Source organism: Sander vitreus, chromosome 6, assembly GCF_031162955.1.
Source record: "Sander vitreus isolate 19-12246 chromosome 6, sanVit1, whole genome shotgun sequence".
NCBI classification, from domain to species: Eukaryota; Metazoa; Chordata; class Actinopteri; order Perciformes; family Percidae; genus Sander; species Sander vitreus.
The window spans coordinates 4,404,580-4,423,125 of record NC_135860.1 but is presented as its reverse complement, the minus strand read 5'-3'; the positions used below and the strand labels follow the sequence as shown (position 1 = coordinate 4,423,125).

The 18,546-nt window shown below is 40.7% G+C and overlaps 1 protein-coding gene across 1 annotated transcript in view; it reads left to right on the top strand.

Annotated features, from left to right (window-relative positions):
• smarcc1a (SWI/SNF related BAF chromatin remodeling complex subunit C1a) overlaps positions 1-15,532 on the top strand; it is a 29,529-nt gene extending 13,997 nt beyond the window's left edge. Inside the window, exons 22-28 of the mRNA XM_078252152.1 lie at positions 419-474; positions 2,658-2,808; positions 3,598-3,776; positions 4,202-4,336; positions 7,020-7,347; positions 10,683-10,808; positions 11,520-15,532. Of these exons, the coding sequence (XP_078108278.1) occupies positions 419-474; positions 2,658-2,808; positions 3,598-3,776; positions 4,202-4,336; positions 7,020-7,347; positions 10,683-10,808; positions 11,520-11,611 (1,067 nt within the window). The 3' untranslated portion in view covers positions 11,612-15,532. The remainder of the gene's footprint in view (positions 1-418; positions 475-2,657; positions 2,809-3,597; positions 3,777-4,201; positions 4,337-7,019; positions 7,348-10,682; positions 10,809-11,519) is intronic.
• Positions 15,533-18,546: the final 3,014 nt, after the last annotated feature.

The following is an 18,546-nucleotide window of genomic DNA, read 5'->3' as shown; positions in this document are numbered from 1 at the left end:
TATTCATCCGGTCACATGTCTGCAAGCGCTCGTACACACTTCACACGCGCCCTTTCCTGCTCACTTAAAATGCGTTTGACCTTAATTTCCTGTCCTCAGTTTTTTCCTTTAAACACTAGTTTTTGATGGTGTTTGCCTCAGAGAATCTATAAAGGCATTTTATTTCAAACGGCACAGGATGATATGTCAGTGCTCCCTCATTCTGTTGGATGGATTTTTTTCTTCATCTGATTATGCATGCCTAAACGCATTCTCAACCCGTTTCTTGCTCGTATTCTTGGTTTTTGGCTGCATAAATAATTCATCGAGAAATAAACAGTTGAAATAAAAAATATAGGCTTCTATGCAACAATCATGAACCATGTTGATCATTTTAAGTCTGTCATGATGCCAATTTCTCCCACTTTTTTACTTGCAGAAAACCCAGAGGCAGAGAAGATGGACACGGACGCAGACTCCCAGCAGGCTGATAAGGTAAGGCCACCTTTCATATATCTTCGTGGATCATACATGTTGAGGGAAACCTGCATTTTTAGAAAATTGGTTGCATTTGTGAAACATTGGTATAATGGAAACCTCTGCTAATTAATAGATGAAGCTGCCAATAATTAGCATTTTTTTATGTCAACAAATCCCACATAAAGAATAAAATCAACAAAGCATTAGTCCGCCTCTAAGCGCTTTAAGACTTTTTTACTCTGTCTGTGGCACTCATCCTATATCGAAGAAATAATTGGTGTTTAAAGTAAATTTTCCACTTATCTACATTAGAGCTGGGCGATGTGGAGAAAATCAAATATCACAAGGTTTTTGACCAAATGCATCGATGTCGATATTGCGGCAATATTGTAGGGTTTTTTTAATTTAGTTTTCAGTATAACAAAGTGCAAAGTTGTTCATATGTTATAGACAGGTTATATGAAAGGAATAAATCAAAAATCAACTTATGCCACGTATATCAAAAAGATAACAATAAAAGAAATGGCAAAAACGATCCCTCCAAGGTCACTGCCAGTATCAGCCTGTCACAATAATAATCCACGATAAGTGAATGGGTAGGCTGTAATTCCATTGAACTGTGCTTGATTAACAAGCATTGATAAACGCCTGGAATGAGTTTAAAAAAGCTCCCCATGCTTTCTGAAACCTTGCATTTCAATGTTGAAGCGAGTACTTGATTTTACACAATTAGATATTTGATAAATAATCACCTGTAATGTGGACACTTTACCAATAATGTGAATAAATAAACCGCTAGTAAGTCTGGTAAGTTCAGAAAATCACATCACTTTACTGTAATGCAGCCTTTAAAACCAGGAAAAGACACCACTTGTGTCATATCACAATATCCAAAATTTAAAACGATATCCAGCCTCGTATATCAATGCGGATATAATATTGTTATATTGCCCAGCCCTAATCGACATTTGATGTTTGGTTTGGAAAGGCCCACCGGCTGAATGTTCACATTGTCCCCTCTCTGCTGGGCAGCTTGTTGGCTGATGGCTTCTTCATTAGCATCCATTAACCAGTGTAGGACACTGTGTCCAAATCACAGTGATTGTCCACCAAAAAGCGGTTAGGGTCACAATACGACCCATTGCTCCATTTGCCCTGAGGATCACAGCATTTAACAGCTCTTACTACAGCGACGTTAAAACGTTCCGTTCACAATTTCCCCTTTTTATGAATGTCAGCGAGTACTCCTCCGTTAAGAGCCAGACAAGCATGTTTGTGTGCTCGTTCTCTGGGGAAATATCTATTAATTGGTCTAAACATTGATGTCTTTCGGATAGCTTTTGAGAAAAGTACCTCTTCCGCCTGTGTACGGAAGATTTAACGGTGTTCCTTACAGGCGACCAATGTTGTTTTCCGTACAGAGCCCATTTCATGATTTCAACGGTTCTTGTCTGTTAAAGAAAATAAATTTGAAATGTTAAAATATTTAATAAATGTAAATAAAATTCACATTGTTGATCCTTTATTAAATAACAGCGCTGTAACGTAATCCTTGCGTTCAGGATGACATGCAAACAGCGTCTCTGTTGACAGACTTGCTGCTGACTGGCATTGCTGACTGGCATTGATCTTACAAATGCTCATTTCAGTGCATTTATTCAACACGTGATTACATAATTATAATTAACCTTTTTTTGTACAGCCTGTAATGCTGTGAGACACATAAATTAAGTGGAAATGAGTATTCTGCTCTAGTCATTGCTGCAGCTTCCCTCGCCACGCGCTAGGGGCGCACTAGCAAACTTACTGCAATCTCACAGGAACAAATGGCCGGGTTGTCTCTTGCTTGGTGGGAAATAAAAGAGGGGGATCTGAAGATGACACTCGTATACATTTTAATCATGACCTAATATTTATTTAGTGATCGGCGAAAAAGTCATCTGTACGGAACATCGTTAATGTACCCAATACAGTTAGTGTACATTACCTGTTGTGGTTGTTTAGTTGTTCTTCGATGCTGTATCCAGGCCATTTGCTACATTTCTACCATCTTTTGTGTACTGCTTTTTCTAAGTTGTGTTTTGCTACCCATATTTTTTTTAATCTAAAGTCAGATCAGACTTGAAACATAGCCACGTATTTCCTGTGGCATTGACACAGGCCACTTATCATTGTGTGTCTGTGTCCTCATCCTGCAGGCGGAGTTAAAGGACGAGGCAGAGAAGCCCAGCGAGTCTGCGGAGAAGAGCGACAAGACAGAGGCCACAGAAAAGGTGAAGGAGGGATCCGAGGCGTCGGAGCACGATGAGGAGAGTGAAGAGGGAGGGGAGGCCAAGACGGCTTCAGCAGGTAACGCCCAAATTCATGATGATGATGATAAGTTAAGTTATAAGTTAATGTTCCACACACTTTAAGTTCATAATCTCACAACTGGAATTTCATTAACAGTTAGTTCCTAATTAAGGCTGCAACTAAATATTCAGTTCATTATCAGTGACTCTGCTGATTATTTAGCGATTATCCCATTGATCTCTAAAATGTCAGAAAGTAGTAGGAAAGTAGTTCCTAAAGCTAAGGTTAAAAATCGCCTATTATGTCCGACCAACAGTCCACAACAAAAAGATATTCGGTTAACTGACATTTTACTCAGAAAAGCAGCAAATCCTTTCTGGAACTAGGGAATGTTTGGCATTTTTTATGATTATCAAAATGATTTTTTTTTTCTGTGGATTGAATAAATGATTAATCAGCTATATCTTTCAGCTCTACTTGTAATACAGATGTCATCTTCAAAAGTTAACTACTGACTAATTTGTGAAAAATGTACTTGCAGGCGCCCAGATAGCTCAGTTGGTAGAGCAGGCACCCATATATAAAGGGTAACTCCTTGACGCAGTGGCCCCGGGTTCTACTCCGCCCTGCAGCCCTTTGCTGCATGTCATTCCTCCTCTCTCCCCCCTTTCATGTCTTCAGCTGTCCTGTCAAAGAAAGATGTTGTATTTGCAAACGTCACTGTGCAGAAGCCTTTTTCAACACACCTGTCCCTTTAAAACATCTATACAAGAGTGCAGAAGGACATCTTTTTTGTGTGTGATTATTCTGAGTTTGAAGTTAAACATCTGTCTCCTTCCCTCTCAGACAAAGACAAAGAGGAGGCTATGGAGACGTCGTCCTCAGAACAGGAGAAGGATAAGGAGGAGAAGGCGGCTACAGAGGAGGGAGATGACAAGAGGAAGAAACTGGAGCATGACATTGGAGAGGGGAACATTGCCACTGCAGCTGCTGCTGCCCTGGCATCTGCTGCCACCAAGGCCAAGGTGATTTTTGGGGGGGTGCTAACACAGCATACACACTTAAGCAACTAAGATCTTTGCAATGTTCACCCAAGTTGTCATTTTGAAAACCTTGCTGTAAGTCATTGGGTTGATCCCATGGTTTACTTAACTATGCCAAGAATGCAGAAGACGAAAGGCGGACTGTGAATCCGTCATTCTGCTAATCGCTAATGTTCTGACGTCCTTTGTGTGTCCCGCACATCCGAATGCACGTGGAATACTAAATCTTTTCATAGGATTAGAAAGAAAATATGTGAAATACAGTATTTAAAGAAAGGTGTTCATCGACCGAGTAAATTCAATCAAGTTCTGGTCACAAAGCAACTGCAGAATGAGCTAAACTTGGTATTAGGCATTGATCAGATATTTATCATTTGTCTGACTCCCCTCTTATGTCATCCTCTCAGCACTTGGCGGCGGTGGAGGAGAGGAAGATCAAGTCCCTGGTGGCTCTGCTGGTGGAGACCCAGATGAAGAAGTTGGAGATCAAGCTGAGGCACTTTGAGGAGCTCGAGACCATCATGGACCGAGAGAAAGAGGCTGTAAGTCAGAAAAAATGCTGTCCTGCTTTGTTGATTAAATGTGGATGCTATTGGCCAGCATTGACCCTGCAAAACTGCATGAGTTTCAACATGAACATTTCCACTTATCTCTACACACTCAGTAAGGGCTCTCAGCTATGGTTATTAATAATGAAGGTGATCTGTTAAAAGAGGCTCATCCTGCAGGCTGAAGTCATACCCACTCACTAAAGCGTATATATACGTTGGGGTTTAACTATATACGTAACTAAAACCAGAAAATCTCTAATCACCATAGACCAAGGTTTGCTGAAAAGGCAGAACCTGTTTTCACTGTCCTACAGCTACTACTTGGAAATGAGACAACACATTCAAGTAACATGTAGCTACTTACTGAAGGTTAATTTCAGACACTATGGAATAAACGTTAATTAGCAACATCTGATAGAGTCTGCCACTGGTGATGTGTCCTTTTAACCGCCAAAAGTAATGGTAAGTGCTGTTCAAAGTGAGAGGCCTGTTAATATTACCTGAATACGTGTTTGTTACTCTTCGCTAATATAAAGAATGAGGAGAGATTAAGTGATAGGAGCTTTGTTAGCGCCAGAGCTTAATGTGTTAAAGTGATCTGAAATAGAACCGGCTATTGGAACCCAACACATCATTACTTGCTGGTTTTAAATAGTGAGCTACATCTGTTTTTACCTAATGTGTTTTCTAGCAGCCTTAGTTGTTATACTTCCCTTAGGCCGGGAAAGTTTAAAAGTATGTTTCCATCTAGTTTGTGTCATGTAACCACACCTCCTGCATCACTGGTGCAATGAATAATAGTGAATAGCTGGAAAACATGTTTAAAACAAGCAAGCAGCACTTTTGAGAAAAGGCCCCAATACAGTTCTCAATTTAAACCATGTTTGATGGGTCATTTTTTTTCCCTTGACAGGTTGCACAAATATTAATAAATATTCAAGAGGTTAAAACAACACCCTTTTGGTACCTGTTTGTTCCTGTTTAATGTGCACATATGTATTGGGGAAACCTCTGCAAGTGCTTTTGCTGAGAAACTCTCCTCAGTTTTGACTGTTTAAATTTGGATTCCCTAAGTGAAACCAATCCGAACCCAGTTGAGTTTAAAAGACTTCTGATGTTTTCGCTCAACTGTTGGCCAGTCCTCTGAGATCCTAATGAGGTTCTAAACTGCTCACAATAATTAATCTTTGGAGTCAGTCAGTATCTTGTTTGTTTGCAAAGTATTAAACTAGAGTTTCAAAATGATGAATAATTATGGAGTGAAACACATTTTTTGAAAAGAAAGAGGACATTTGTTAATGACAGTTATGATTCAGAATGATGAGAGGACGTGCTTGCATGAAGAAAGTAAATGGTCATTGAATTACAGGATTTTGTAAAAATCCCAAGATGACCCAGTGTCACACAGTTCTACTTCTGTGGTTTCTAAATTGAAATGAGTAGCAAGTAAATATTTGCAGTTCATCGGCCGAAGTTGGCCACTGAACAAGTTGCTTCCTACATGGTCCAAATCCTCCACAGAGACTGAAGAGGAGACATAGAATTACTTCTTTTGTGAACAAGCTGAATTGAGAATGAAACATTTCCCAGAGCAAAGCGGCTGTATAGTCAGGCAAGTGAAACTGTTACCTGCCTCTTCAGTGCCATTGAATAGCCCTCAGCTCTGTGTGTGTGTGTCCCGTCGCTGGCCAGTCCCTGGAGACGCCAGTGAGAGTGTAAAACTGTGTTTTCACGGTGGAGGCTTCGGGAGCGTAGCCCAGTTTCACAGCTGTAAATAGTGGATGAAAAGAAGTCTGGTTTACCTAAGCTTTCCAAAGACTGGCAAGAAATCAAACCTCTGCTGCTGCCATAAGCTAATAAAACTAACAAAACAACAAAAAAAAAAAACAAAGATCCACACAGCAAAGAGGCACAAGACAGTTTTACACCGAGTCTTCACAGGCCTGTGCATGCACCATCGCCTCTACAGACCTGCAAGCAACCAATGAATTGCTCTCTCGTCCTCATGTAGGATATTGCCGTTGAGCTTCATAAAGCCAAAAAGAGAATCTTTATGCAAGCAAGCGGTTTTTTAAGTGCTCAGTTCACCCAAATTACTAAAAGACATATTTTTTTCACTTAGCCCTAGTTGAATCTAGCCATGCAGATACTTTTAGATAGATTTTTTTGTATATGTCCACTTTATGAGAGCATTGACGACAACAGTGGGAAACCTTTCAAACTTTATTTTATGGTCCGTTATACTAACTTTTAAAGTAAGTAATTAAGTGAAATATTGGTAATGGTCTAATGAAACTTTAAAATTGCTGAGGACACCCAGGGCCCCTTTCATGGACTCTTAGTGTTCCAGAGATCCACCGTTATACAACACCCTGTCCCTCACCTCATTAATGTTTACAATTCATCTATAATTTTATCTTCTATCTGTATACTGTAAAACTGTATTTTATTATGTTGGTAATTCTGTACACCCGACATCTTTTGCATGTCGGTCTTTCCAGATAGAGGGGTTTCACCTCTGTTGCTCTTCCTGGGGCTTCTAACATTTGTTTGCTTAGTTAAAGATTTTTGTGTGGGCAGCTGAATGTCATTCTCATTATAACTCATTCTTATTATAACAAATCTCTTCATTTAATCATCTTTCTTGGCATTTCCTCCCATCTTCTTTTTGCAGCTGGAGCTTCAGCGACAGCAGCTACTCACTGAGCGACAGGCGTTCCACATGGAGCAGCTCAAATATGCCGAGATGAAGGCGAGGCAGCAGATGGAGCAGCAAGCCGCCGCCGCGGCTGCCGCTGCTGCGGCTGCTGCGCAGGCTCAAGGACAGGGGCAGGCTCCTGGATCTGGGCCCCCTCCATCAGGCATGCACCCTGGAGGGCCCCCGCCACACCACGGTGCGCCAGTGCCCTACCACGGAGGGCCTCCACCCGGTGCTGCCATGCACCCAGGCTACCCTCCAATGGGTCACCACCCCATGGCCCCTCACCACCCAGGACAGACAGGTGAGAGACAAACACATGGCAAGTAGAGGTGGTAATTGTTCTCGTGGTCCATACTGGCCGTGAAGACATCCCTTCTTTAAACGTAATGTAAGAGATGGGGAAAGGGTGTCCGTGGGGTTTTAAAAAATATTAAAAGGTAGTAAATCAAATTAGTAAAAATGAAGGCCATTAAAAGGTATTAATCGCCATTTTACGAGGTTTTCATTTTTTTAATCATTTTTTTTGCTTGTTTCATTATGTCTATTTAAAGTTGATCTTGTAAAGTTCGTGTGATATTATATCCTATCCCGCATCGGGTGATAGCCTATCTTAGCCTGACAAGCCAGACCCACATCAAGATGTTGGGTCTGGGAACTCACCATTGGCAGGGCTCAATCCGAGGGGCGGGATAAACGGTTGTCAAATTTCCTCTGCACGCTACAACCAAGCAGAGCAGCGAAGAAGATAGCGGAGCTAGTTAATAGATTAAACTTTTGCCGTATCCGGTCAGCAAAACTCCGAACACATTTTCCTTTTTTAAGAATGACTTCAGTGCCGTTCTTTCTTTTCTCAAAGAAAAGCTCAACTCCAAGTCTTCCAGAGTCGCGGCCATTCCGGCCGATTCCAAAGACCGCTATTGGCCAGCAGCAGCTCTTCTTTCTTTAAAAGTTGTTTGTATTCCACAAACATGAACAGAGATCCTGAGTGGTGCATCACACAGATGAAGAGTATAGTGCAAACATTCCTCCAGGGCAAGCAGTTGGCAGGTGGCATCTCAGCTGTTAAGAAAATATTGTATAGGGACAGTAGAAGTGGATAGGTAATTCATATTGATTAAGGACATGTTAGCGGTCTCAGTGTGCAAGGTGGTTTTGTGCATTCTGTGTAAGTGTCATTGCTTTTACCTAAATAATTTATTTGAACAAGTTCTGAAAAAATCCACTATACACTCCTAGTTCTCTATGTCTGCGTTTTTCATGTTGGTTTTGAGCGGGATGCACCCCTCGTGGGGAAGAAAAAGCTATTCAATTCAAGCACTTACTATGAGATCACAGGTTCACTTAGTTTCAAATGGTTATAATGGCATCACAAGTTCAAATGGTGAATACTTGTTTGCTTGTATGTATGTCTGTTTTCTTGTATTTCACTTGCCTCATGGAATATTTTCCATGTGTACTCATTTGGGTGACTGTACATACAGAAGAAGGTTCACTTAGTTTGAAGTGGTTATAATGGCATCAGTGAATGCTTGTTTCTTTGAACTGCTTTAATTTATCATTTTAGTTCATCTATTAATTTTATTCTAAAGGTAAAATAAATGCAAGATGGGTTAGGGTGCAAGATGTTTCCAAAGTCAGTGAGTCTTAATGTATTCTGTTGACTTTCCCTATCTGCATTGTTCTATTGGCCTAGAGGGTGTAGTTTTATAAATCTCAAACTCCGTTCAATGGTAAGAAACGTGTTACCGTATAACCTTAAGAATCACTGTAAGAATCACACTTTGTGGCTGTGGCGTCGCTGTAACCTCCACTCATAAACGTTTTTATAACTTTGAAGCATTAAATCTTCAAAATATACAGCCATGCGACGCACCAATTGAAAGCGTAGTCTCTCATGATTCATTAAGCCCACACACAAAGCATAAGATGATTTATAGCAGTTACACAACTGCTACAAAGTTAAAGAAAATAAAACAATACAGCGTAAACTGCGCAGCTGGTGTCTAGAATCGAGAGTGCATCCGTAACTTTTTCCTTGTCCCTTTAGCCACTGCGGGGATTTTTTGCCCAAAACTTTTTTTCTTAAATCCCCAAGAGTCCAAGGAAATGGAATATCCAAGCCATTATATCCAAAACGAGCTGTTTGCCTCACAATCTTGAGGTTTCTGGCCGAATCACAACGGAAAAACGCTAAACTGTTTTTCATTTCCGCACATGAATCGCGGCCTCGCTTCTCTCCTGAGGGTCCTACATGGTCAATGTGGGCGTCACTGTATGCTCTGAGATCGAAGGTTTCCATAGATACCTGGTATAAGCCAATCGGTTCAGGTTTGCCTGTGATATCCCAACGGGAAGCCGAAGACTCCTCTGACGCGATGTGAGCCCCACGCGCACTCGATCGACATTTGCTCGGACCAGTTAGATTTAAATGCTACAAGACCCGCCTACCCTTTTAGCCAATGAGCAGAGATTCCATAGACATATTGAAAGGCATTGACATTTTAACCCTGTGATGGCTGGCTCTGTGTTTCAGCACAAACGGTGACTGTTTTTATGCAGAGCACTCCCTGAGCAATTCATAATTACTTATTTCTATATTTTTATGTAAATAGTTATCTCAAGTATATGTATGATTGATGTGGGTGTGTTTGTGTATTTGATAAGTGTTGTATTTTGCAGTTTTTTTTGGGCCATTTTTGAGTCTTTTGGCTTATGGATTTTTTCTGTAGTAAGCTGAGACATGTGGCTATGACCTTGTGTTGTCTGTATCTCACTAGATGTGTTTACAGCAGTGTATTTTAATAATTTTACAGATGTACGACTTGGGCGGAAATAAAAAACCTCCATTCTAGCCTCTGTAACTCTGTCAGTAAGGCCTAGAATCACCCTGACCCTTGTAACAAAAACTTGAGTGTTTCCTTTCCAATGATACCAGGCACATCTGAGTGTCAGAGTATATGGGAGCTCTACCACTTTTAATTTGGGTATGTCGTTTAGACCAAAAAGCTTGAAAATTCAAGTTTCAAATTCAAGAGGATAAACCTGTAACTCAATGGCGTGTTGCTTAAAAAATATTGAGAAGGTATTAAAAATTGTATTAAAAGGTATTGAATTTACCTCCAGGATTTCTGTATATACCCTGTGTGGAACAACATCCACAGTCCTTTTAATGTGTGTGTAAAGTATGAAATACATCTGAAGTTAATGAGGCTTCAGCAATCTTGAGTTAGACAAATCAAGTGGATATCTTCTAAAGTTGCAGTTCTAAAACTCCCTTTTTGTGCTTCCCTGTAAAGTGTCTCATTGCTGAGCCACAGACCGTAAAGGGGTAGTAACACAAAGAGGTAACTTTGTACTAAAATGACTAACTTTGGAAGAAGACTTGGACGTCTGCCGCCTCATTTAAGCTTTAGGTACACAGAACCAGAAGACTGTGGATTTTGCCCTCCGTCACTTACTTTAAAAATGCTTTCACAAGGGGATTTCTTTGTGGCCAGTATGGAGAGGGGAAACAATTACAGCAAACAAAAACCCTTTCAATATACACATGGGCACATTAGTGTTTTTTCAAAAAAGAGTTCATGTTTTGTATGTCAAAGAATTTTGTCTGATTTAACCTGATTTTCTGCACTACAGGACCAATGGGACCAGGCCAGCCCATACCGGGACGTATGATGCCTGGCCCACCCTCTGCTGCCCCCCCTCCTGGCGGCATGCCTCCTATGATGCCCCCACGTCACCCTGGAGCACCCAACGGCATGTGTGAGTACAAATCTCCTTCTGCCACACAATCTCATTATGTTTGTATTGTGTGTTTTTACATTTATAGATTATATGTTTGTACACCAGATTTGAAGGCTTTTTATTGGGATGTTGTGTACACCATTTAATTCACCAAAACCAGTATACTTCATGGGTGTTTTTAGAACCCAGTATTTACACCACAAACAACTTCTGGAAAGAAAAAATAAAAATAAAAAAAAGCTTTCTGGGAATCTAAATATCACAGCAACCCAAAAGCTGACAGCTGGTATTTACTTTAAATGCCAGCTGCAGCTAAACGTTTGTGTCATTGCTGCTTATTAGCATCACATCACACACCAATCAGCAACTGAAATCAGGCTGCAGCGTGATGACAGCTTTTCAAATAGAGCCCTTGTTTTTTTTTCCATCAATTTTCTTTTGAAAGATGTGTTTGTACCTGTATTGTAGTTGTGATTAGCTGATATATACTTTAAGAATCATGTATATGGAGTTACTTTATCCAAGACCAAAGTATCAACATACATGTCTTCTTTTCTGTCTTATTATTCATCTCATCACCTTTTGAGATTTAAACCAACAGCCCTTAGGGTGGGTCCAGACTCTAGACCCCCAGGTTGGAAACCACCGTCAATGCCACCATGGAGTTTCCTTTACCCCATAAAGCGCTTCTTTTCTTGGTCTAAAAACCAGCATATTTCCTCTTTCCAGACCCTGGCCCACAACCTGCACAGCCTGAAGCGGTACCTCAAGTTCCTGTGGGTCCTCCAGCGCCCGCGAGTGGCCGAGTGGCTGAAAACTAAGACCTACATTGACACACACACACACACACACACACACACACACAACTAACTATCTCTGAACCCCTTTTTGATGGCTTTTGCTACTGGCTCGGTGTATTAGCCCCTCAACACTCAAAACTACCATCAACTTTATCACAGGTCACACACACCCACATACACACTCAGGGTCTCTCAGTGGCAAGGGTAACCCAATTATCCACACACACATCCAGACTTCCTCTCAGGGCACAGCGCAAGGGTCGTCGTAGTAATAAACACTGTTTTCTGCTCTGTTGGGCCAGATGGAGGTTGGAGAGAATGGACTGTGTATGGAAAACAAAACCAGGAGAGAGAACGATAAAACCTGTCTGTCTTTCTTACCTTCTTCTCTGTTCAATGCTGTTTTTAATGACACTCTAATCCCCCCTCCCATCTCTCTTTAAAACACACACCTCCTTATGTCTGGTGCCTCTTTTTGCAAGCCAAACACTAGAGGGAGCTAGTGAGAGCAGAATGCCGGTATTGTGGTACAGGGGTGTGAGTGTGTGCTGAGCAACCTCAGCTGTAACACACACACACACGTTATTCAGATTGATATGACTAAATCGCACACACACAGAGGGGACCCAGCCTGCCCTCGTCTTGTTGAGTATCTACCTCTCGCCCCTCTTTAAATGATACACTGTAGTTCTGTGTGTGGGTGTGTGTCTGTGAAAGTGTGTTTCATGGCCCTTCACACGTCTGCCACCTCTGACCAAAGTTTGTGCCACTTGTGTCATCTTTGCTTTTCCATTTGAGACTTGAGTTGAGATACAGACAGAAGATACTCTTTGGTCAAAAAGTTGGACAAACGAGGCAGGTTTAGGGATTAAAAAAAACTAAACTTGACATGTTGGTTTTTTAAGACTTGTTAATAGTTATTGAAGGTTCTTCTGTCTTGCCGCCACAAAAAAGTAGTTTTTAATCTGTTTGACAAGATACGTCTCCGTTCCCATTCCAACCCAAACAAAGATGGTGACTGCAGGTGATCTGCCAAAACGCATCTTGGCTGACTTATACGGATATGATTGGCTTTGTTGGTTTTGTCAACAAATCCCATTAAAAGACCAAAAACAAACAATGCATTAGTCCGACTCTGATTACTTTCTGACTTCCCTACTTAGTCTGTAGCTCTCAACCTCAAGCCCATTGGTACCCACTGAAGGCTCAGTAATTTCCTAAACAGCTTGCCACTGTAGTTTTTAGCAAATGCTACTCATACGGGAGTAAACAAAGCCTTCGTTGGGAACTATTTTTAGCAGTGGATTAATCAACATTTGTTGCTCTAATGTTGAATTTACTCAAAATAAATGTGTTTGTGGGAAACAAGGAACATGTCAGCCAGTGCAAAAATCTGACCCATTGATGTGTTTAAATAGTTTTTTGGACAACAATGGAGTTCTATGGCACAGAGGAACCAATTCATGGTTGGTTTTGGTTCTGATCAAAAGCAGTTTTCCTCGATACGTCACCACCTAGGTGCTGTTAATAAATGGATCATTGGAGCAGTGTGCGAGCTATTTATTTCTGTTACTTCATAAATTTGCTCACTTTTGGCTCAGCACCTGTCGTCCTTGGTTTGGATGTGCGTGCATACTCCTATTGGTTTTGGTTCCTTGACTAGATTTGTTGACCATATGGAAAATGTACTATATCACCAGACGTATCCTTTAAACATTAAAGCAAAAGTCTCAAATCTGATTACTTGTGAGACACAAGCCGAGGCTCAGTCAGACCATTAGAGGACAGACGGCTAAACACACAATCGTTCCCTCTGCCCCACACTAACCACAGTACTGTAACACACACACACACACACACACACACACACAGAAATGTAAGCTAAGCTGAGGCTCACACTGGAGGCTGCATGCACACACTGACTTGGCCAGACCCTGTCCCCAACGCACTGGACAACCACACACACACACACACACACACACACCGATACATGAACACACACACATACATATAATCTCCTGCTGACCTTCCCACAGCCTTTACAGAGAGGGAGATGCTGTGATGTGGCTCGACTGAGACATCAGAACATGGATGACGCTCTTCCTCAGCGCGGTGGGCTTCTAGATGTTTTTAGGTGCTGATACTGTAGCGAATAAACCCCGCCACCCTCCTCCTCTGCTCACGCCTAGTGCTGCCTACCTCGCTAGCCCCGCCTCTCACACAAAAACATTTTTGCTTTTATGGCCACCAGCCACGGGAAAACTAAAGCAATATCCTCATTCCTGTGTATCAACCTATTTGTGGTCGGCACACTGAGAAATACGGCTCTACCAACGAGAAGCAATCATGATTTCACAGTTTGGTCCTCAAATTCTGTGTCCTGTGGTGTTGTAGTACATAAAAAGCTGCGTAAACAAGGGGAACAACCACCGAACATTTATTTATAGAGCTGAAGTTATAGGCAATCGATTAGTCAATCCACAGGAAATTGAGAACTATTTTGTGATTTGTCATTTTTCATGCAAAAATAACTAAACATTCTCTGATTCCAGCTTTTCAGATGTGAATTTTTGGTGATTTTCTTTGTCTTATATGATGATTAATTGAATATCTATAGACGTATAATAGACATCACCTTGAGCTTCAGGAGTTTATAAGATGTGCATTTTTACTATCTCCTGACATTTTATTGACAGAAATAATCTGCCCTGTTCTTTTCATTATCAATTAATTGTTTAATCCTGCGATTTAAAGCTGTACTCAGCAGATACTTGGTAATCAATTACCTAGATTACCTGTTGACTAATTGATTAATGCGATTGAAAGTTCATTCTTGACCCCTGCCAAGAAGCAGTCTCAGTCATACTATTGTATCACACATTATTCCTCAGCAGTTGTTGTTGTTGTAGATGTTCAAATTTCCATTGTTTTCTGCCCATTTTAACAACTTTGTGCATTTTGGCTTAAAAGTTTAGACTGAAAGTTCATTCTCAACCTCGGAATCCGCAGTTGGCTCAACAATCTCACCAGAAGATCCGTTTGTAGCTGTTGAGCAGCTTTTGGTGGTATTACAATCTTCCTCGGCAGATGAGGTTGCCCAGCTGTCGTGGAAATCCTTAAAATGCTCAAAATAGATTTGGACAGCTACAATTCCATGACGAGTGCTTGAGGAATAACATGTATTACAATCAAAAGCTCTAGAACCGCTAATAAAGGACCATGCGACAAGATTGTTTAGCCAACTAATCGATTGTTTTCAGCCCTACACGAATATAAAAGAAACGGTGACATGAATTGGCTTTATACATGTTCCATTTACGTCTTTGAGTTTACAATGCATGTTGGCTTGAAATAAAGGTAAACTAATAGACAATAGGAAAATGAGTAAACTAAACTCGAGTGGCTTTACCCTCCTGCTCAATTACTCCTCTCCCCCTTCGCTAGCACTCTCTGCTACCTCTTCCTCGTCCATTTGCTAGCTACCTCTTCTAGAAATCTTCCTCTCGCTATCTGCTACCTCTCTGCGCACCCCTTCGCTACCTCTCGTTCCCATTTCCTTTCTTTTTATTTCCTCTTTTTTTTTTTTTTTCCTGCCCACGTGACTGCTTCATCACTGATTGTTGCCCTCTTCTACCAGTCTGATGGAAGAAGAAAACACACGTACAGTCGTTCACTCTCGCTCTCATTCACCGCGCCCTCCTTTCCCATTCAACATCTTTACAGGCTTGTTATGTAATATCACTTAAATATGACAGGAATCACCTTTACATATATTATCTTTAATCTATACTTTTTTGTGTTGATGGTATGTATTTTTAAGGAGACGTTTTGTGTAGATGGAAGTTATGTTATTTGAAAGTTTGTAGAATTTCGTTTTTTCTTTTGTATGGGGTCTGTTGGTACTTGGACCTAGACACTGTCAAATAAACTGTTTTGTATGAGGTTGATGTCCCAATATCTTTTATTGTTTTGATTCATTTTCCTCGCTACTTCTTTAGACAACATGATTCTCATAAGCCAGCATGAATACAACGAGCTCAGATTTTACTCTGAGGGAAATATTCCACAAAGGGGGAGCGGAAGCTGTATGTGCTTTTAAAGGCTGATCCAGTCACCTGAAAAGTCATTTCGGTTCACACTGTGTGTGCTCAAAAATCTGACCACACAGTGCTACTTTGAGACAGTTTGTTTCCACTGCATTTATGGTACAAAAACTGCACAAATGCGACTTATGTCGGTAACTGTGCGTAACAAAATTCCATGTGGACCAGAAGCTATATGTGCAATATATATACTAATACAAACATGTTTTACACTGCCAGAAAAGGTGTTGTACTGTCTATTTCAACATTTGAAAGCTGAGTCGAAAAAAAGTAATCTGAAGATGAATGTTGTTACTGTATTTTGTACAGCATTACAACATTATTGTTGTTTTTCATAAACTGCAGCTCCAGGAGGAGAAACTGGATTATCTATTTGTGTCTCCCTCCTGCCTTTGTGTTGGGATTAGGGACGCTGCTACAAAACATCTGCACGTAATGCATTTACAGTGTCAACTAGTGACATCACGGGCTTATCAAGCTGTTGTGGAAGTGTGGATTCGTAGTATTTCCAACAAAATGCATAAAAGCACATCACCAGCAGTACATGCAACAATTCCTATAAAATAAAAATGTATAAAACAATGCCTTATCAATGTGATTCAATGTAAGACATTTCTAAATACAAAAATAATTACTAGAAACCAAGACTAGAAATCAAAACAAAGACTTGTAGCAAGCCAGAAATTTGCTGAATAACAAAACGTTATTGTATTAACTCAAAATAAAAAAAATAAAAAAAAATATATATATATATAAATAAATAAACTGCTATAGTAGTGAAACTAAAGAGATTTTGGATTGACGCTGCAAATTTCAGTTTAGGTCGTTGGATTACTTTCTGTATTTCTACATCCAATCCGCTACAAGTACAGTAGTAGTGTAGCTCTCTGTGTGTGTGTGTGTGTGTGTGTGTGTGTGTGTGACCAGAGTCCTGCCGCTGTGTAAAACATAATCCCGGCCGGCCGACTCTGTAATCTGGCGAGAGGGGGGATTTCTCTACCCAGCAGATTGACCATGAGGATGTTATTGAGAGGGATGAGGGGCCAGAGGGCGATTACTCCCTCTGTGGGATGGGGAGAGGGGGTGGGGTGTGGGAAAGGGCCTTTATTTGTATCAAGTTTTGTGAAGATGCAATGTAGTTCAATTTTCATGTGAGGCCTGAAGCTAACATTTTTTTAGTTGTTGATTCCTGGATGCTAGATTTTGAACTTCACTAACAAACCAGTTGCAAACACACTTTATCAAGTCCAACATATGGGTTCAAAGCTTTTTGCCTCAAAGGGATAGTTCAGAATTTTTGGGAGTGTGGTTGTATGAGGTAGTCTACTTCTCCATGAAGCAGACAGGAGTACCGACACGGAAGCGGTGACAGCAGCTAAAAGTATTTTAGACACCTAAAAAAGACTGACCTTAAAATAGCTATATAAGTTAGTGTAAACTACATTAAGAATATTTTCACACCTTTACCTTGCTGTCAAACAGCCCTGAAGTTGTTATCTATGCTCTCGTCAAAGCCACCAGACTCAGTTGACAAAAATAGTAATTTTACCTCGCAGATGAGTTGCTGGTCCACCACTGCCTCGATTGATTAGTTTGTCTTTTAGTTTTGTCAGTTCCTAACCCTTTTAAAACACACAAAAAGTCACACAATAAAACAAACAAACTAATTGAGGCACCGGTAGACCAGCACCTCTCATGTTCTGTGAGGTAAAATTTGTCAAAGGAGTCTGATTCCAGAGAATAGGAGTACAACTTCCAACGGGCAACCATCAAGTCCAACTCTCAAACCTCTGGACTGCTTTCTGGACAGGTTTCCAGAGCAGATGACAGAACACAGACCAACTGCCTGCCAAAGAAAAAAAAAAAAAAAAAAAGGCTTATTTGCATTTTGCTGATGCTCCTACTGAGAATATCTGACAGGGCGTGAGGAAGAAGGGGTCAAGTGTTTACACAAGGGAATTTAACTTGACACAGGCTCAAACAGTGACCTTTCAGTTCCAAGACAGTCTGTCTCTTAGCCGTCTGCAGCGATACTGGCGTCAGATGTCTCTATGTTTAGGTGTGAATTTCATATTCTCTTCCTGTCATATTCAAATGATATGAATGAGGCTGACAGCGGAGAGTAACATGATTGACACGTGTCTGTTGAGCTTTGCTCTCGCGTCAGTCTTTTGCTAAGAAAGGCGAACAATTAATGATGTCTGGCTGTTCAGTCTTCTTCCACCGGACTGAGTCACTTTCCAGAGGGGGTGAAGAAAGCTCAGGAAACTTCATCGTAGGATTTCACGCATGTCACAAGACGTCGCTGTGGTTTCACCTTGAGATCTCATTATTACTGTGCGCATAAATGGATTCTATGGATCGATTTCTAACAAATATTAGAATGCATTTACTTCATATGTTGCAGTTTGTGCAGGCTTGCAGCTGACAATGTTTTGCACACTAGATGAACATTAGATGAAGTTAATTTATGAATTCCTCTTCTTTATTTTTCATAATTTTGTTGACATTAGAGATGGTAAACAACAGTTAAATTCTTAATTTCGCCCAGCTGTGTTTGCTCAGTTGTTCTGGTCATTGCTCATTCCCTCAGTTGCATCCATCCTTGCACGGATCATCATGCAGCCCCCAGCTGGTGTAGAGTGTGAATAAATGAACAAAGCAAAGATATATATATATATATATATATATATATATATATATATATATATATATATATATATATATATAATTTTTTTTTTCTTCCATTCATCAGCACTCATGTACCATCGTCTAAACTCTTCACCTCAAGACAAAAAGCCGTGTGTGTGTGTGTGTGTGTGTGTGTGTGTGTGTGTGTGTGTGCGCGCCTTG